This window comes from Akebia trifoliata, chromosome 4, assembly GCF_017979445.1.
Source record: "Akebia trifoliata isolate Shusen 1 chromosome 4, ASM1797944v1, whole genome shotgun sequence".
Classification (NCBI taxonomy): Eukaryota; Viridiplantae; Streptophyta; class Magnoliopsida; order Ranunculales; family Lardizabalaceae; genus Akebia; species Akebia trifoliata.
Window position 1 is genome coordinate 17,416,044 of NC_141378.1, and position 21,478 is coordinate 17,437,521.

The 21,478-nt window shown below is 37.7% G+C and overlaps 1 protein-coding gene across 1 annotated transcript; it reads left to right on the top strand.

The window, feature by feature from the left end:
• Positions 1-21,464, top strand: EFS (histone-lysine N-methyltransferase). The gene is made up of 17 exons (XM_086440098.1): positions 1-3,159; positions 3,284-3,506; positions 4,590-4,756; positions 4,861-4,940; positions 6,381-6,512; positions 6,602-6,718; positions 6,921-7,013; positions 8,527-8,604; positions 9,707-9,763; positions 11,726-12,539; positions 12,624-12,679; positions 13,088-13,167; positions 13,293-13,375; positions 13,490-13,569; positions 16,844-16,923; positions 17,936-17,981; positions 19,769-21,464. Exons 1-17 carry the CDS (start codon positions 402-404, stop codon positions 20,996-20,998), a joined length of 6,174 nt encoding a protein of 2,057 aa, XP_086296224.1. The 5' UTR covers positions 1-401; the 3' UTR covers positions 20,999-21,464.
• The last annotated feature ends 14 nt before the right edge of the window (positions 21,465-21,478 follow it).

A 21,478-nucleotide genomic window follows, 5' to 3' on the forward strand; every position in this document is an offset into this window, starting at 1 on the left:
TTAACACACCGAAAACCTTTTTGCCTTTAAACCGTCAAACTTAAGCTTGGAGAGGTATTTACGCCCAACGCAAGCGATTCCTCTCTCTCTTCGTAACCCTAGATTTTATCTATCTACATTATCCCGTAATCAGATTGGTCCGAATTAGGGCTTCGATTTTGCAAATTTGATCCTCTTTTGTAAGAGATATGGAAGAGAGACGATTCTAGGGTTTCTCTATTTCTTTCGATTATCTTCGAAGCCAATTGTCTGGTATGGTTTTCTGTTCTTCTCTTTATTCTCTCTCCTTATCTCGAAGGACTTGGTGATCGTAGGGTTCTTGTTTGGTCATGCTCAGAGGACACATTGTCTTGAATTTATGCATTTTTTTTCTTGCTTTAATGTGTTCAAGATCATAAAATATGGGTTCTTGTGGACGATCTGATGCGGTGGACGAATCTTTATGTGGTTCGTCACTACCGCTGAATTCAGATTGTTTGTTGCTGGTAGAAGGAGATTTGGGAAAAAAATTGGAAAATTCTGAAATTGGTTTATCTGATAAGAGTAGAGATTGTGAGGTATGTGAAAATGTTGGTCTTGAACAAAATTCGTACACTAATTGTAGTGGGGATTCTACTGATCATCTCTTTATTGGAAAGGTGTCGTGTTCGGAGACTACTTGTCTCTCATCTAATAGTACGGATCAACAGAAGCTCTTTCCCTCTCAGAATTTTGATACAATGAACTCAGGCATTGATCATGAAGTGTCTTTAGTTGGCAAGGATCATCACGAAGATGAGCACGATAAAACTGCTTTCTTGGTATTGGATCAATTTCCGAGTATTGAATTTGGGGTTACTAGCGATAAGGGTAATCCAACAGGCTGTTCAGGAAGCATTGAAGAATCGTGTTTGGCACAAACTGTAGAAATTCCCGTGGTATCGTCATCATCCTTGACTATGACACCGATCAAATGTTCCCCTCCGAAGGAGGAGAGTGATACCAAGAATGTTGTCGGTTTTTTGGAGGAAACTGGTACTGATTCTCTGGGGTCCGCTGATGAGAAACATGATGTTTTGGCTGGGACATTGATTGGATCGAAGACCCAAACACTAGATTTAGGAGAGAACAATTGTAATTTAATTGGAGGGACTCCTAACATAGCTTCTGACTGTGCCATTGAAGTATCATCACCCTTGACCACACCGAGCAAATGCACCCAACCGATGGAACATAAGGATACCAAGAATGTTATCGTTTCTTCGGAGGAAATGGGTACTGACTCTCTTGGGCTGGCTGATGAGAAACTTGATGGTTTAGTGGGGACATTGACTGGATCGAAGACCCAAACACCAGATTTGGAAGAAAATGATTGTAATTCAATTGGAGGGATTCCTAACATAGCTTCTGACTGTGCCAATGGAGTATCGTCATCTTTGACTACTTCACCGAGCAAATGCACCCAACCGATGGAACAAAAGGATACCAAGAATGTTGCTGGTTTTTTGGAGGAAACAAGTACCGATTCTCTGGGTCTGACCGATGAGAAACATGATGTTTTAGCTGGGACGTTGACTGGATCGAAGACCCAAACACCGGATTTAGAAGGAAACGATTGTAATTTAGTTGCAGGGACTCCTAACATAGCTTCTGGTGTTGTTGTTGGTAACTCTTCTAGGAATTTGACGTCGGATGGCAAGGAAATTGATGGTCTTGGGGGTGTTCTGGTTTGTAATGGTGTGGTTGATTCTACTGGACTGCCAGATAATGAAGGAAATGAAATTATGTGCTCATCTTCTCGAAGGAGTACTCGTCGAAGCAAAGTGTACCAGAGGAAAGAGACGGGAAAGACTGCAAGGCAATGCAGGCAAACGGCCAACAAGAAGTTTTCTTCAGACAGGACTATTGGAATCTCCTTGAAGATTGTTAAAAGGAAACGAAGCTGTCCTTGCAAACAGGCACGTTCTTCAGTCTGGGGAGCATTGGAAAATATCTTACGGGTATTCACTGAGAATGAGTTAGTTCAACTCGAGAGCCATGTGTCGCGGAAAAGGAAGGGCGGGAACAGGAGTAAAAGACGGCAAAAGAGTCAAGCTGGTGGGGGTCGACTCAACTCTAAAGGGAAAGGTTTTGCTTCAAGTAGTGGTATTCGTTTGAAGGTTAAAATGGAGGGACAAGGGCCTCAAAGAAGTCTGAAGATTGTGCTTTCGGACATGTTAGATCCAGCTTTGGCACCAACGGTTATTAGTGAATGTGCACTGGAACCAGACTGCCAAATTGGTGTAGAAATTTCAAAACTTGCTAATGGCACATTACATAAGTCGGAGGAACATGTCCATGACACACAGTTCACATCTCTAGGTGCTTGTGTTATAGATTCCCGACATGTAGATAAGGACTTGGAGAGCTCTGTGACACAAGAAATGTCGGTTGGTAACACGTCGGGTGATGCATTGGAGGAGGCAGTTAGAACCCGTTACTCGGATCCAGGAACATCACCTGATTCAGAAGTGATCAACTTAATTCAAGATGTTGGGATTGGTGCAAGAGTTCATGAAGATCTTCATGACACTCTTTTGACATCCCCCCAACCAGTTGATCCATTCGAGGCTACAACATTCAATGTGAAGTCCACAAGCTCAAAGAAAGGAAAGAAAAAGGGTAAAATTAAAGGAACCACATATCCTTCTGCGGGATGCTTTGCTGCAGAAGAAAAGTTGTCTGGTGAAGGAAGTCGGAGCAAGAGTAGAAAATTGGCTAAACGTAGACCTGGAAAAGCTTCTGGCAACCCTTCAAGCATTGAGATGTTGAAAGTGGAACCTGTTACCAAAATCGGTGAACTTTCTTGCCAAGACGCTGAGATCAAACCGTTAGAATCATTAACTACTGAGGGTTTGGTGGACATGGGTAAAAGTGTTGGTCTTAAGCCACCTAAAAGTTCCAAATCCAATGTCAAAGTAAGCAAGCAGAGGTCTCGTGCTCCTGATTCAGCAAGACGCAGGAGAGGGAATGTTCATGAGCAGAAGAAGAAAGACATTCAGAAGTCAGCTAATAAGAGCAGAGTCAAGGAGAAGGGTTGTTTGGGCCAGGTTGTTAACAATGGAGAAAATCATCTAGCAACAGTTGGGGATGTCAACATCTGTTCTGGGACAAGAGAGCATTCAGAAGTGAGAGAACTAGGTGAATTAAGCCAACTATATGTGTTGTCTCCTGTACATTATGTTCTAATGTTTCACTGTTTTGTGCTCTGTATCTGACATAATTTTGTGCTTTGGGAAGCTAAAGACCGCCTGTGATTTTACAGGAATTAATGTTGTGGGGCCTGAAATATTCGATGATCTAGGAAAATCCAATATGGAAAACAAAATTGCATCTGAGGACATATTTAAGTCTTCCATGGTATCTAGTGGGTTGGAGGGGCAGTTCTTACCTCCACGAAATGCATGGGTGCGTTGTGATGATTGCCACAAATGGCGGTGTATATCAGCTGCACTTGCGGATTCCATAGAGGAAACAAACTGTACATGGTAAAGACTTCCATCACCATTATCATGTAATGTTCTTTCATAAGTGCATATTCACGTAAGAAATATCACATAAAACATGATTTTTTTCCTTACAATATGCTTCTTGTTGTTGAATATAACTAGAGGGACAAAGAGATCAATCAAAATAGAATAACAAATTTTTTAAACCAAGAAACAAAATAAACTATATTAATGTAAGCCCATTAACTTTTTTACTATGAGAATGACTTAGAAATTAGTGTGTATTGTCTAGATTGCCGTCCTAGTCAGTTCTGTGGTTCTTCAAGAGTTTCAGTCTGTGCCTAGAACTGCTATTTATTTTTAAACCCAATCCCCTATTGTCCTTTCTAGGTTCATTAAGTTTATTTTCTTCAACAAAAGCAATAATATTGAATTTTATATCAACTGGGTAACCATACCGCGTGAGAAAATCTTATTGATAAAAAAGTATTAGTAGTTAAACTAGGAAGACTGCATTTTCTCCTAAGTCTAGACTATTGCCGGCAGTAACAAATGCCATAGGGAAATTTCCCATGGGAGGAAAGACAATTGTTTTTTTGGAATTTTATCATTAGTAAGGAGTTCATTTGTATAATTTGCTTTATATGGTTTACCATCCTGAATGGGCCTTTAAGAATTATCGTTCTTCTTTTGTTTTGTGACCCGTTATTTTTCATTTCTGAAGGATTTGCTCTTCTCACTGCACGATATACTGGCTTGTTTGACAGGACACTAAGATCTTTGCTAATTATATACTTCATTGGGCTCATTTTACTTATTTAATATTCTTAAGAAAGTGACATCTCTCTCATAGTAGCACACTAATCTGTATATGATCTCTCATATAGCATCTGCTGTTCTTGTGTTCCACGGTTGATTGATTATAAAATTTTCTTCTTAGCCCAAAATGCATGTGTAGAGGAGGTTTATGTTGTGGTGCAGCTGTTGATGTAGTATCCATTTGTCTATGTTTTGTTCTCTTTTCCTTTTTCGTACATTATTTTCTGATTTAATAAACTTCTACTTGTTATTGATACAAAAAAAGTTTTACTTATTTCGTTCTATTTGTTTCACATCTTGAAGGACTTGCAAGGAAAACATGGATAAGGCCTTTGCTGACTGTTCGATACCTCAAGAGAAGACAAACGAGGAAATAAATGCGGAGTTGGAAATATCAGGTGCCTCTTGTGAGGAAGATGCTTCTGATGCATATCGGAATTCTAAGGGATTTGAATGCAAGCAGTTTGCAGGTATACGAATTGTATTTAAGATCGACTTAGCTCGATGTACAAATTGGACTCCTGTAGACTCTTTTGTAACTTCCTTTTGACACATTTCTTTGTTACGGTTGCAGTTTCCCAACGGGCAGCTTGGAAACTTATTAAGTCTAATTTGTTTCTCCACCGTAACCGTAAAAGCCAAACCATTGATGAGGTCTGAACTGCTTACTGTCTGCATGGCTTCTGGAATTTGTACTTGTACTCTATGTTTGATTGCTTTATCAATTCTTTTAATTAAATTAGAACTCAAAACAATGTCGTAGCCAGATGCATGGTAAATTCACTCTTACTGGATGGAAAATGATCAATCAATTTAAAATATGGCCTGCAGATTAAATCACTTGTATTTGGTACAAATCATAATATCTGTTCCTTTCAACTGAAATTTCAAATACAGCTACTTGTATGGGTTGAAGGTCCTAAAAGGGCGAAAGGAGAGTGAAAAATAACAGAACAAGCAAGAACCATGCTACCCTGCTCCACTTACAATCATATCCCCGTTTAAAGATGTAATCCTCAAAGAATAAACCTTCAGATTCCCAAGTTTATTTGGATCCTTGGAACACAATAGATCTGATGCCTAGGATGACCTCATGGATCTCCTTCTCATTACCTTTGAATACTCATCTATTTCTCTCCTTCTAAGTTCCAAGTGCTTCATAATGTCGCAAAAAAGGGAACCCTTGATATATACCTCCCTCTAAAAGAAAAAGCTTTGGTATCCCTACTCTCTTAAGTAGGATAAAAGATCAATAGTTGAAAATGGAAGGATCCATCAAATTTTGCACAGATTGAAAAATTTCGCACTGATTACAATGAAGAGGGATACAGTTAATGAATTCACCATCAGATTTGCACATAACAACCATTTTATTCTAGATTTTGACATTCTCTACTACTTCAACCTTGAAAGCTTTACTTCTTCATAAATTTTTAACTGTGAGACTGCTTCATAAAAACAAAGCAATCCTCTAAAAAATCTGAACTTCCCCTGAATTGCTCCCAAAAAACATTTGTGTCGATAATGAACTGTAAAATAAGAAATATTTGACCCCTAGCTACTAACTTCAAAATCATCCAATGCACATCTCTCACTGTGAAAAGAAAATGAGAAAGGGGAATGAGATACTCTCTTCTAGATAAAGTGAGTCTGATCACTGCAGATCATGGTCCATTATAGTTCTGTTTCGCATTAGAAAATGGTTCCTCACTTGCTCCCTCATCTTTGATGCAAACCTCTGGAACCCTCACTACCGCTTCCACTAAACAAGTCTTTCTCGCAATAGAATACAGTGCTTTATCTCTTCCATCATCTTCGATGTGAACCCTCTTACCAGGGAGTGCTCTCTATACTGCCATTCCTATTTGTAACTCAATGAATGTTTTAAATTTAATGACAATACATCTATATTAAATATGTGAAACCATTCCTTGAGTAAGACCACCATTTCCTACTCTGTGCTATTCTATACGGATTATGTTTCCTTCACACTGATTGTCTTAGCGTAGAATATGATTTTGCCTATGCTTATATGAATTCTGATTGTACAAGTCTATGTTTTCCTGACATCTAGATTTTATTCATTCCCATCAGATAATGGTTTGCCACTGCAAGTCACCTCTAAATGGAAATTTGAGCTGCGGAGATGAATGTCTGAACCGGATGCTTAACATAGAATGTGTTCGAGGAACCTGCCCTTGTGGGGATCTTTGCTCAAACCAGCAGGTATTGTAGTGGGCATTACCTTTTTTTTTACTTCTGAAATCTTTCCCGTACATAAATGACACAGCTTTTGTCCAAATGTTCGATTGCAGTTTCAGAAACGCAAGTATGCGAAGTTGAAGTGGTTCCGTTGTGGAAAGAAAGGATATGGGCTGCAGGTGCTGGAAAATGTGTCTCAAGGGAAATTTCTAATCGAATATGTTGGAGAGGTAACTTCCTAAATTTCTTTTTTCATTATGTGTGTATAAATACAGGCTCAATTCTCAGGCTCATAGTGGACCAGGTCTAAAAATCCACCAGATCAGCCTGGCCCTTAGCACCCCAATCTCATTCTTATCCATCTTAAATTGCTGATTAATGCCAGGCTTTACTGGTTTATTGTCTGCGATTTTCTAACTTCGTTTCAACCAGGTGCTTGATTTGCACACTTATGACGCACGACAGAGAGAGTATGCTTCTCGAGGTCAAAAGCATTTCTACTTCATGACATTGAATGGCAATGAGGTTTGGCTTTCTGGAAAGTTAACTGTTTTAGAAGTTTTCTCTTTCTTATTTTACTTTGTGCTGCTTTATTTTGGGATTGTATGGCCATTTGGTCTCCATTACAGCTTTTATATATATGTTCCGGGGTATGATTTTTCCTAAATCATCGTCGAGGAAATTTTCGGCGTTTTGTTATAAAGCCACGTTTAACATTAATATGTTAGAAGCTTGAAGCACATTAGGTGTACTTTAAACATCTACTGATCATTGCCATAGGGCTTGCAACAATTAGAGTATTGAGGGTGATAAATCTTCAGGATGCCATCCTTTTATCAAATGGGTGTTTGTGTGTTTAAATCTAAGAAGTTTGCATTAATATGAGGGAAAAATATTAAGGTGGTCAAATAAGGGAAACATATTAAGGTGGTTAAATACTTTGAGAATAAAAAAGGTTTGAGGTTTGGATTTTCCAACATGGATGGGAATTGAGAGCAAACCAAACTATTGTCATTTGGTTTTTACCACGTTTTTGTATGTCCAATACACACACTGCATAAATTATTTTACTTAGGCTAATAATGAAGCTATCTTTAATCTTGCAAGATCTTAAAGTAGCAATACAATGTCCTACCATAATAAAAACCAAGTTCTGTCATTAATAGGTAAAAAAGTGATACATGGTAGATTATGGATGTGATGTGAAGGGTGCTGTTTGGCATCTTTGAAGTCATATTATTTATCCAAGGGGTAAGTTGGTTATGATTAAGTTCACTTCCTCAAGTCATCTGATGTATTTTACCTCTTTTATAAGGATTACAAGGGAATTTGCAAGCTTTGGTGGACATTTCCTCATTTCGGTCCATGTTTGCTAATTTTTATATGAGCAAAGTTGACATTTCGGTCATTATATCTTGATATATTCTATCATACCCAGCGTCTACCATCATGTCGCCATGACATTGTAATATATTCATTTCTCGTTGTGGAAGTCAGTTTACGCTTGACATATATCGGCCTTTAAAGACATGATAAAGTTTTTCCATGGTTAGGCCTTTGGGATTCCCTAAATGTTATGTTAGACCAGAACTGCCTGGATCTTGAACTTTGGGCTTGTTTTTACTTCATTTGTTATGGATATCTCATTTTTTTCCTTTTTCGATAACTAATTGTTTATAATTGCATAGAGCTTCATGAAAATAGTTGGAATTTATTTGTTTTATTGTTTGGGTTGGGTAGTGAAGTCCTCATCCTTCCCAAAATCCATCCACTCATCACACACAGTCCAAGAAGGACCAAGTTTTTCCTTCCTTGCTGATCTTTGTTTTTTTTTCTTTTCCTTCCTGTGATCTTATGTGTATGCAAAATATTGTTTCTCAGTGACATTTATGCATATATGTTCCTAGGCAAACATATTGTTTTCGAGTAAAATCGTATACTTGAATTTCAATCTTTTTAAATTCTGTTCCATTGCCATATTAATCGAAGGACCACAGTTTAAATTTCATTTGTTTGACCATCTTTGTGTTGCTTGCAGGTAATAGATGCTTGTGCAAAAGGAAATTTGGGACGTTTCATCAACCATAGTTGTGATCCTAATTGCCGCACAGAAAAGGTGATTTATATTTATATTTATTTTTCTGTGGTGTTACTATTTTGTATAGATCAGTCTTTTTTTTTTTACATCAAAATTTGTTGAATTTTTTTGGTTGGAATGCTAATGTCAAATGATGTTCTATCTATTCTGTAGTTAGTTTTTTAATTGAATCTCACCCAGGCCCAGCTTGCTAAGATAACACCCATTAATATTAATGTTTTGTTTCGTAACCTCCTCTACCAAAGGCCTCACTCAACGTGGATATTAAGGAGGTTTTTCGTAGAACTTACTACCATCCTTCCCTCTCCCTAAGTTTCTCTGTGATTCAAGCCCTTTAACACCCTTTGACAATGGGATCTATGGATCATCATCAACTTCTTCTATTTCTTTTTTCAATAATCGATTTTGCTTACATATTTGTACTGTTGCCACACTTAGGAAATGCATGGAAGAGTTTGAAATACATGAATATGAAAACAGAAGTAAAATAGTTAATTTTTTTGCATATACTTGACTTTTGATTTGCTTTTTTAATTTTGATTTGCTTTTTTTAATTTTGATGGTTGTGTTTTAATTTAGAGTAGAGCCTTCATGCTCATTTTAAACATCAATTAAACTTTCCACATGGCTTGTTACTGGCATTGTATTCACCATATCATCTGAAACCTGCAGCCATGTTTCCAAGTCATAAGTACTGTATTTGATGTTAAGGCCTGTGAATGCAGAAACAATCTGGCATTGTATTGACACTATCGGCGGAAACCGACAGCCATGATTCTGAGAAACATACACAATTACTCCATTTCTTCTTTCATGGAACATTCACACATAATTTATTATGATCTTAATTTCTTTTTCTTTTAACGAATTCCAACTTTTGTAAATGCTGAAATGGTTGATAATTATGTGTGTTGCTATTATCATGTGTGCATATATACTTTAGTTAAATAAGCTTCTTGGTCTGTTGGCATTTTTTCCATTTGTATGAAGTCAACTCTCTTCTTTTGTATTTGCATCATTATTTTTGTGTTATTTTCTTTATTCCTTTGAGTTCACTAACATATTTTTGTCGCCTACTTATCTTCATTTTTTTAACTCTCTTTTAATTTTGCTGAATCAGTGGATGGTGAATGGAGAAGTTTGTATTGGATTGTTTGCATTAAGGGATATTAAGAAGGTAAATTTTTGCCAGGCTCTGCTCCTTGACTGGAATCCACTGTAGTGATGACAAGATGACATATGTTGGGTTACTTCATACCAAATTTCCCATCATTCATTTACATGACTGCTTATGTTCAAACAATCTCTTTTTGAGTTTAATAGCCTGATTTACTGGAAATATGTTGCTTTCTAATTTTAACATAGATCATTGGAATTGAATGAAATTCATCATCGTCATCATCTATGTATTATCCAAATACTGGGGTCGGCAAAATGGTCTGATTTCGCCACTTACAGAATTGGTTCAAACTGAGATGATCAAAAGTAATGATAGCATCAATTTGAAGTGATATACACAATATTCCACGGGGTACATTTCCAATAGCTAAGTGGCAAGATGTGTTCAAACCCCCTGGATTCATACTTCTTTACCTATCCAAAAAAAAGGGTTATTATTAGTAATAAAAGTAGGTTGCTCTATTTCTTTATAACCCAGATATGGCAAAGACATAGCCAGGTCACCAGGGCATTTCTAGTTAAAAGGCAAAGTATATGATGTGTGCATGACATACATCTTGAAGGTTTTAGGTAATATAGCCTTAAATCATACCCATAGAGAATGAGAAAAAGTAAAAAAATGAGAGAAGTATCTTAAAACCTTCTAAAAGGGCCAATGCCTCAACCTGATTTTTGTTGTCTCCCCTTTATCATACAAGATAAGATTTTGGTGTCTTACTCTTAACGTATTTGAAATGCTAGAGACAAGAAACTGCCAAAATTGAGGTTCTCACTCAAATGACCACTACAATTTGTTTGTTGACATGCCTAGAGGTCTAAGCTCGTTGACCAAAAGGAAGTGTAGTGATCTGTTAACAAGACAAACATTTAAAGTTGCAATATAATCATTGTATGACAATATAGAATTATGTAAACAAAAGCATTGATGACAAAGATATAAGAAAGTGTTTGTAAATCATAACCATATTAGGCTCATGTTTGGGTAAATTGGGCAATCCGATGCCTATGATTGAACCAACCTGATTTGAATTGGTCATTTTTTTGCTCGAACCTAAGACCGAACCCCCCAAGCTAGCTATGCCCAGACCTGACTCAAGGATGGGTTCAACCCAGCGGGTTTGGGTTTGGCCTGCCCAAGTTGCAGCCCTTGTGTTGGGGGTGGGTGCACACTTTGACACTCAAGTCAGCCTGGTGTGCTTGGAAGGAAGAACAAAAATAAACTACGAAAATTCTTTTCCTGTTTCCCAAGGGATATTTATATTGACTCCCACCGGAGCGATGATGGACATATTTATGGCTTACGTGAGACCTTGAATCCTCCCATTTTGCTGTTTCATGCTTGGGTGGCACTGTGATTCTCGATAGAGCACGCACTTGTATCTGTAATGGAGCTTTGTGTGTGTATGCTACGCTGAGACTAGTCTTACCCTTTCAAGGTAGTAGACATTAGGTCAATCAGCTCAGCCAAGGATACTGGGTCGCCAGGTTGAACGAACTCTTTAGTGGACTTAGTCGGCGAAGAGTTGCTAAGCAACCCTCCATGCCAAGCTTGACCAACTGTGCTTGGTCTTTAGGTTGGCCAAGGGTTGGTAGGCAACCTGGTCTGCCACGAGCACTTAATTGATATGCTGGCCGGTTGTCTTCTTGAGTGCTGGACCACCATTAAGTATGGGCCGCCCACATCTAGGTAAGTTTGATTTGATTCTGTGTTCTGTGGGTTTGTTAGCATAAGCACGACGACTGACATTCTCTCTTATTTTGAGAGAACAGTTGAGTGTTAAGTAGATCCCATTATTGACATCTGCAGCTTTTCTTAACCTTTTCTTATTATGTTCTAATTGTCTAATTCTTCTGATTTCTTTTCCTCCTATCGTTAATATATCATTCAGTCTTCTCTTTTCCTTATGTGGATAATGTTTCATTATTCATATGCTATTGTTGGGGATATTTGTTATTGAAGGGTGAAGAGGTAACATTCGATTACAACTATGTACGGGTGTTTGGGGCTGCTGCAAAAAAATGTGTTTGTGGTTCTTCTGAGTGCCGAGGCTATATTGGTGGTGATCCTTTGAATACTGAAGTAGTTGTCCAAGGTGATTCAGATGAAGAATATCCTGAACCAGTAATGGTCCATGAAGATGATGATAATGAAGAGTGCATGGACAAGATGATTTCTAATACTGGATCAACTGATGGTGCATCACTTCAACACGCAGAGATATTCTTACAAACTACTGATACAACGATCAAATCTCCATCTGCCACTGCACAGGAAATTTTTTCAGAAAATGAAGACAGCATGAGCAGATCTTTATCTTTTGTTCAACCGTTAGAGATTTCTTTACCAATGGAAGGCACCATGGGAAAATCTGTATCTGCTATTCAATCACCAGAAATGTCTTTACAAACAGAAGATGTTATGAACAAATCATCATTTTCTGTTCAGCCATTAGAGATTTCTTTACAGAAGGAAGATACCTTGAACAAAACCTTACCCACTATTCAATCACTAGAGACTTCTTCCCCAATTGCAAGCAATATGGGCAAATCTGTATCCCATTCTGTTGCAGCTAAAAGCAAAAGCACATCTGATACAGTTGAAGATAAGCCAAACATTTCAAAAGCACGCCCTCTCATGAAATCATCTCGTTACTCTAGTTCAATTAAAAAGGGTAAGAGTATTTCTCACTCTGTGGTTGCCAACAAACCTCAAGTTCTGGCCAACAAACCCAAAAAGATGTTAGAAGGCGCTGCAGGTAGTCGTCTTGAAGGAGGTAAGAATTTTTTTCTTGTACTGGTGGACTAGGTTGTCGTGTATGGTTACCATCTCACTCATCTGTTCCCCTTGATACTTGCAGTTGAAGATAAACTAAATGAGTTGCTAGATGTTGATGGGGGTATTAGCAGACGGAAGGTAAGCAGTATCCATTTATGTATGATAAGGCTAATTGTTTTTGAGATTTGGGTGGTCATTAGCTATTTAGCTTTGGGTTTGGATTTTTTTCCTATCGTGGCTATAAATTACGTAGCACATTTTTGTTATATATTTTATTTTCTCTGACTTATCATCTATATTCCTTGCTTTTAATTTTGGTTCATTACTCTTTCCTCTTTGGATTCAATTAACATGCTTCCATCCCGTGTTCTTCTGAATTCTTGCAACTGTTTTGAGATTTTTCTTACCATTTTGACCTTCTTGAATTGACGATATGCCTATGCTTAGAGGTTTTTCCCCAGAACAATCAAGAACCCCATGTTATTTCTGTGTGTGTGGTGCACATATGATGTAACCTTGTTTCAAATGCATCTTGTTTGTGGACAGGATGCCACTAAAGGCTACTTGAAGCTTTTGCTTGTCACTGCAGCTTCAGGAGATAACGCTAATGGCGAGGCAGTCCAAAGGTCTCTATAGATTTCACTACTAGTTCTTCCTCATGCAACAGTCCCATTTACTCATCAATCAAATTCTTGGTTGTAAAATGTTTGATGGATTCCATTGACAATTTTGTTCTTTCCTTTGCTTGCAGCACAAGAGATCTTTCAATAATTCTTGATGCACTCTTGAAGACAAAATCACGAATGGTTTTGGTTGATATAATTAACAAAAATGGTAGTTTTGCTTCTCTATTATTCTGTGCTGACAACTTTATTTTCATGAAAAATTTCTTTTAGTGTGGCTGCATGCATAGTATCGTGGAGAAGTGATTAATTCTTGGATTTGTAGGTCTGCAAATGCTACATAACATAATGAAGCAGAACCGCAGAAACTTTAACAAAACTCCTATTATTCGGAAGCTTCTTAAGGTCAGTTTATTGTGAATATGATATTTTGTTTTGGTTGCACCTCTTTTGGAATCATGGTATTATGTTGTCCCTAATGTGTTGAGACGAATTGATTCCTTGATATTTGTTGATGACATTAGTCTGGTAATGTCATGAGTAGTTAAAGCTTCATGAACGTGGTACAACATGCTTGTAATCATGGTTTGTTGAAACTGGAAAAATGTTTACTCCACTTGGTGTCAAGATTGATTCATGTGGTAGTGAGGATCTTTTTAGTAATCGAACATGGGCTTGAATTCATAGGAAACATGGTAAAAGTTTAATCATTTTTTCAACCAAGATAAGTTCAAACATTAAAATGTCTTGGCCTTAAATTTATAATTATAATGAAAAGGAAAGTTGATAATCTTACGAAGGGATGCACAGAATTTTACATTTTCACAGTTAAGTGTTGAATTCTTCTTGGGTACTCATCTATTCAAAATATTATAACATGATAGAATTGGACCAACAGCCTGGCTAGAAGAGTCCTACTATGAGATTCAGGGACAATGTTAAGGATGAACCAAAGAGTAATATTTGTTGGTTTGCAACACTGATCTCATCAAGGCATCACAATCCTATTCCAATCAACCACCTTTTAGCCAACGTGCCCAAATACTCGATACTGGAGTATTTTAATCTTTATAACTCATAAAGATGTTACATATTGTTCCATGTGGCAGTGAATCATTGATCATAAGTTTTCTGAAGAATGATAAGATAGCAATGTTGTCAAATGGCATATGAGAAGTCGCATATTGCACTACTTTTTTTTTTAAAGGAAAAAAAGGTATAGATATTTAAAAAAAAAAAAGTCAATAATGAAAGAATTTTGAAAAAGACATCAAAATTTTATTAAATGTAAGTAATTAGTTACAAATTACTATATTTAATACTGATGATCTATTCCAATATGGTATTTTGCACAACAGCCTTTGATCCGTTGCGGAATATATGCACTAGGACCGTTGCCTTCATCATCATCATCATCACCTCCATTCCCATATTCATCTGAATCACCACCTTCTACATACATTTCATCCTCTTCTCTTTCTTCATCATTCAATCTCACTAAAACTTCATCTATTTCAAATGATTCTTCATCTTCCTCTTGTATCTTGTTCTCATCTTATAATTGTTGCCTCGAGCGTCCTCCCCTCCTTCTTTGAATTGAGCTTTCCCCAAGTGCCGTCAAGTCCTTTCCTTCGAACACCGGCTCGTCCGTTGCATCAGTGAGCCACAAATAATTTGCATTCGGCTTTAGTGGAGAGAGGGTTGTAAGATCCCAAATTCTCCTCCCTCTTCTTTAGATCTTTTGTGCAACTTCTGGTTATTACTGCGCAAACACCAAGTCGTTGAGTTTTTCTGCTCAAGACTATTTCTCTTCTTGGTGTGAATCTGTTTAATACAACACAATTTATAAAACTATGTTAGACAAATCATTAAAGAAATCAATGTATTATAATTAATAAATGAATAAATAACTAAAGTAAGTAGTAACTAGGAAATACGATCTCTTATATGCTTCAATTACGTTCATATCCTGATGTAGAACACGTTAGGGAAAGAATTTGAATGGCCAAGCTCTTTAAATACGAATCCTTCGTAATTGGATCACCTCCATATTGTGACCACCAATCGGTTGTATTTGTTGAGTTGAGTGTTGTGTTATCCGCCTCCACTCCCGGGTGTCATGTGCTCATGTATCATGCCCCAGTTCAACCTGTGACCCGTGACCCTCTTATATACATAGTCATGCCTTCTCTTAACACCAATTGATTTTAGGTAGAATGGTTCACAAGTGTATTTAACATTTGTGTCGTAACTTGTAAGCATTTCAAAATCTGAACTAAAATAAAAAATTAAATACAAAATGAATTATGATCTATATGTTTTGGTTTTTTTTATTGTACTTGGAGTCTTCAAAGTTCTATGCCTCTTGCCAATCTCCATTTCGAAAATCCCTTCACACTTCTATGCTTTGAGATACACCTGAAACATTGGATGTTTCGAAATCAATGTTTCATTCCGGTCTTTGTTGAAGCCTAAATGTTCCTTCAAAACATTCTGAAAAAAGGCATGAACGCCTTATCTCCACAAGGTTTTGGGTCCTTTCCTGTAACCTCCATTTGGGTGGCGAAGCCACGAAGGTGCCTTCAAGGTTTCTTTCTTCACGTGGTTAGCGGTGTATTGTAGGCTTCTAACTCTAGATCAGTTAACTAGGTGGGGCTTCATCTCACCTAATTTCTGCGTTCTTTGCTATGCGAATGGGGAATCTCTTGACCACATTCTTTTCATTGTCCCTTTACGGTTAAAATTTGGTCCCATTTTTTGTTGTTATTTAATATCTCTTGGGTTTTGCCTTCCTCAACCCCTTCCCTTTTCCAAGTCTGGAATCATAATTTTTTCACGGGTAGGAAAAAAAGTCTTTGGGCTTTGCTTCCCTTTGCAATATGTTGGTGTGTGTTGAAGGAGAGATTTAGGAGTATCTCACAATCTAGTTTTCTTGTACTTTTGGCCGTTCCCCTCCGGCCTGAACCACCTTTATTATTGAATTCTGTTTTGCTTATTAAAAAAAAATATATAATTGATCTCACAAAGGGTCTAGAAAGAGAATGGCTTTTTCGAGTCATATTCGATTCGTATGACATGAGTGTCTATTGCCCTATTTCAGAAAATAGAGTGTCTAGTTTGGGAGGTTCCTTCGCAGGGGCAAAACGTATCTTGTGGTCCATTATTCTGTTTGTGGTTTGTTGGGGAGTTTGGAAAGAATGGAATCGATGAGTGTTTGACGGTTTAGAGGCTTCTCTAGATGAATTCCTGGTTTCTATTAAGGGCTTTCTATACTTGTGGTGTAGGCATCTTCTTTGAAGATTTTATGGGGAGGTGGGATTGGGTTTGTAGTTTGAATTAGTGTACGGTTTGTTTACTAGTTTATTTGTTGTTTTTTATTTCTCTGTTTTTTTCTTAATACAAATTGCATTTATCTATCCAAAAAAAAAGTGTCGAGTGCCGCTAAGTTCATTGCATTTATGTATGAACTTGTTTAAAGTTTCTAATGGCTTCACTGGTTTATACCTTCCTCTTAATGATTTTCATAGATATTCCAATAAATGTTTAGGTTTATGCTTTTTCCATGCATCTTTGTGGAAATTTTGTTGGTCTTGCTGTAGTTGCTGATGTTCTTGTTTTGTTAGTGTGAAAAATGTTGGCATTTGTCAGTCAGCTTACTTTTTAACTTTTCCTTTCACAGGTGTTAGAGTTTCTTGCACTGGGCGAAATCCTTACATTAGAACACATTAACAGTGATCCTCCCTGTGCTGGAATAGAGAGGTTACACTACAGCCTAATTTAATACTTATTTATTTTATTTATCCACTGCTTCTTGCTTGACTGATAGCAGTATGAAATGTTTTAATGGAGGTAGTAGATTTTAATAATATGATTGTTTTTATGAGTTCATTCTGACGATTATAATATCATGTCTGTCTTCTTAGTTGTTTACAATTTTGTGGTACCAGTTATTGTCCAAACTAAGACAGGTTAATTAACTTATTGGCAAGCCTTTCACAAAACAACCATGAGTGGTCTTGTATAGCTAGTTTACAAGTTGAAGAATTGTGGACTGTCCGATTTTTGTAAACCACTTTTGATGGGGTTAGAAGTTTTGGAATGGGCTGATTTTTGGTGAGGATGATCTCCTCATCATAGACATCATCCTCACAAAAAAACAGCTCATTCTGAAACTTCTAACCCATACATTGAAAAAATGTTTGGCACAATGTTTGGTTCACTTTAGGGCCTCCGAACGCCACCCATGTATATATATATATATATATTTTTTTTTTTTTTTTCAATATATGGGTTAGAAGTTTCGGAATTTTGTGAGGATGATGTCTATGATGAGGAGATCATCCTCATCAATGTTTGGCTGACTTTAGGGCCTCCGAATGCCACACACACACACACACACACACACACACACACACACATATATATGGGTCAGGTTCAACAGCAAAAGTTTTATCTTATATGGGCTAAAAGTTTTGGAATGGGCTGATTTTTTTGTGAGGAGATCATCCTCACAAAAAATCAGCCCATTCCCAAACTTCTAACCCCATCAAAAGTGGTTTATAAACCGATGCTTCACTATACTTACTTGTAATGAAATCTCTTTTGCTTGTAAAAAAAACAGAAAAAGAAGTAATAGTATCATTGTACCCCCTCCCCCCCCCCCCCTCTCTCTCCTCTCATATATGCAAATTGTAGTTATTACCTTGTCGTCTCACATACTTATTTTTTTAGTTTCTTCACTTGGTTTTGATATTCCATTTGTGTTGTGCAGCTTTAAGGAGTCAATACTTAAATTGACGTGGCATAATGACGTACAGGTACTATCTTATGCTGTGTAATTTCCCTCTTGAAATCCTGTCTGTGGTTTTACATTTATCTGTTTTGTATTTGCTATCTTTATTTTGCAGTCCATTTTGAAATGTTGACATATTAATGTCTCTTCCCGTTAACAATGCTAGTATGACCTTATTCTGTTCAAATCGGTCTTCTTGTGCATGTGCATTACCTGACTTTAATGAACATTTAAATCAATCCTTGTGGAACTTGGCTTGTCCTCCATCTTCCTGCTTGTTCTGGACATGTTTATTTCCTAAATAGTATATTCCTTGGTGTGAAAATATGCATATCTTGTTTTAATCTCAAACATCCTCCTAGACATGTCAGGTTGCATATTAAACCTTGTACAGTTGACCTTTAGTTTAACTAGGAGTGTATTACTCTTCATCCTTTTAAATATAAGAAGATGGTTCAACATTCTTATCAACAACAATAACAAAAGAAATAAACCTGCTGTTTTCATCAGTGTTTTCAGTCCTCTTTAAGTTCTGGCAAGGGGGAATGTGACATGGATCCCGCCTTAGTGATTCACATATGATCTTCCTTCGCCTGTTGTGTGTGTGTTTTGTAATAACTATAATAATTACAAGTCCTTCACCAGGAAGTAGGCACATATTAACTGGCTTGCCTTATGTTGAGTGTATATTTTCCTCCACTCTCGGGTGTATCATACCCCAGTTAAGTTCTGTGACCCTCTTATATTCATATTTCTCCTCTCTAGCAGATCGGTCTTTTGGAGTAGTTGGTTGGTTAACATGGTATCAGAGCTCTAGGTTTGTATAGGTCACAGGTTCTATTCTTTCCACCCTTATGGGTGAGGGTGAGTGTTGACTGTTGAGTGTATATTTTCCGTCCACTCTCGATTGTCTCATACCCCAGTTAAGCCCCAGGTGTGTCATACCCTGGTTAAGCCCGTGACCTTCTTATATTCATGGTTCTCCCCCTCTCCAACAGATTGGTCTTTTGGAGTAGTTGGTTGGTTAACACCTTACAGTTATAATTTCTGGATTTAATTTTTTATTTTATCATTTAAATGATCACTGTTAACTTTTCATATAATGAAATATGCTAAGTTGCTGCTCATGCTCATAAATATTGAAAAGCTAAGAAGTCAAGTCATTCAGACTTAAAAACTAATAGTATCAGCAGCTCAGCCATGAATATCACCATTTGGTATCTATAACTTTCTGAATAAATCCTGTGAAGGCTGCGAAGCCTAGCCTTTAATTTGATCTCTTTTAGATGTAAGTTTATAGTCTATGCGGAACTGTTTTATCTTTGGCATCTCAGATAGAAATAGTGTAGTAAATCCTGTGAAAGCTGCAAAGCCTAGTCTTTCATGAGAGAGAGGTTGCACTTGCTTTTATAATAATGGATATATTCTATATGTAGACATTATTTATCTGGGGATGGTTATTACCTCTAGCAAGACATTTGAATTTGTGATTTTGTATTGTCTTGATTCTTCTTGCCTGAGCACGAGACTTACTACACATTAAAGGTGGGGAACATTTCAGATGTTCAACTGTTATGGTTCTTTTCTGGCTTTACGCGTCTCTACATTTTATTTCTGGATTTAGATCACTGGTTTATTCTTTTTTCTATGATAAATATTTTACAACAAGGCAATGATATTTGTTGATTGTTCTGCAACTTGTATAAGATCGGTTTTAATGATTCATTTGTTTTATTCTAAGTCACCACTGATCAGGAACCTCAAGTTTGTATTAAGTATGATGATTTTAGTTTCAAAATTTATGCTTAACAGGTCCACCAAATTGCACGGAATTTCCGAGACAAATGGATTCCTCGAGCCTTTAGAAGAATTAGCTACTCAGACAGGGATGATATTAAGTTGGAAGTGCCAAGTGGCCCGGACTCCAATTGGTCTTCAACGTCATATAAACGATGGCATGATCAGGGTGCAAGGTCCACAGAAGCTATTGACTGTGTTCGTCAAGCAGTGCTTGGAGCAACTCCGCTCGACACTGATAACCAACAGGGCAGTCCTCGATCTTCCTTGGCTGGTTGTGCAACAAATGGAGCAAAGACACGCAAGCGTAAAAGCCGGTGGGATCAACCTACTGAGAACCCAGATCAACTATCACCGGAGCTCATGGAGGACAAAAAGATGAGACATAAACTGGACCCCAATACACAACAGCCTAAGATCGATGAGGAAGAAAAGATTTGCAATGGCTGTGATAGCACTCCTTCTCAGCAAGCTGAAAATGGTTCTAGCGTTGATGTAATGCAGTGCATCCACGAAGATGCACCTCCCGGGTTTCCATCTCTGCTCAACAGCCCTCCTGTTCCATCTGATACTTTGGCGACTATTACGGTTAATCTTCCCTCACAACAAAACCACCATAGAAGTGATGCTTCTGAAGTCGTTACAGGGTGTCTTCAAGGGAGGTACCTTTCTCACTTGCCCGTCTCGTATGGAATTCCATTATCCTTTGTGGAACAGTTGGGGACTCCCCATGAAGAAACAGTGGACGGTTGGTGTGTCGCACCTGCCATACCTTTCCATCCTTTTCCGCCTTTACCTCCATTTCCACGCAACAAAAGTAACGGCCCGCCATCATCATCTGCTATGATGACGAACGGACGTAGAGAAGAGGTGCAACGGGACAGCCGCTGTCCTTCATCCCATGAAGGGGATCCAAGCACATCAGGGTCAAGGCCACCAGATGGGTCACCTTCTAGAGCTAACAACCAACATATGGTCGAGAGAATGAGGTGTACATCGGGTAGTATGGGGAGGAGGCAGTTCAGGCAGCAGAATTGGAATAATGTGAAGTGTCCTCCTCCATGGGTTCGGAGAAGGAATGGGTTTGGATTCAGGGCAAAAAACTCAAGAAGTGGAGTATATAATGTAGGTTTAGGAAGTGTAGAAAATGAGAGCAGAAGTTTTTGTTCAGAAGGTTTAAGTGTTGGAGGCGATAATGTTAGCTCTACTTTCTATCAACCTCCACGACGCCAATTCGATCGTTGATTGAAAGACAAAAAGTGTGTAGAGCGGCATGTTTTACTCTCTTATGTATTTCTCATTCTTTTATTTACACAGGCTTTATCATTGGTGGAAGCCTCTTGTTCAATTCCAGTCCTCCCTGACTTCTCAAGCTTCAATACTAATTAATTGCTGAGATCAAGAGCAGTAGCAATTTGATGACATCATACTCTTTTAGGCACCCATCGACCACCTCGAAGAGGTAATACTTCCTCCTGTTCAATTTCTTGGGAAACAAAGAGTGAAACTAAATGATACAATATGTTTCGATGTTAAATGGAAATAAAAATATTGATTTATCTCAGAATCTTTTAAACTGTGCCTCTAGTCTTGTTAGTACTATTCGGAGGCACAAGGAATTGAGGCATGATCATACATTCTGAATGGTGAATGTAAAGTAAATTGTTCAAAAAGGCATGGTAATCAATTATGGAGTAAATATTTCTTTTTAGGTGTGGAGTTGGT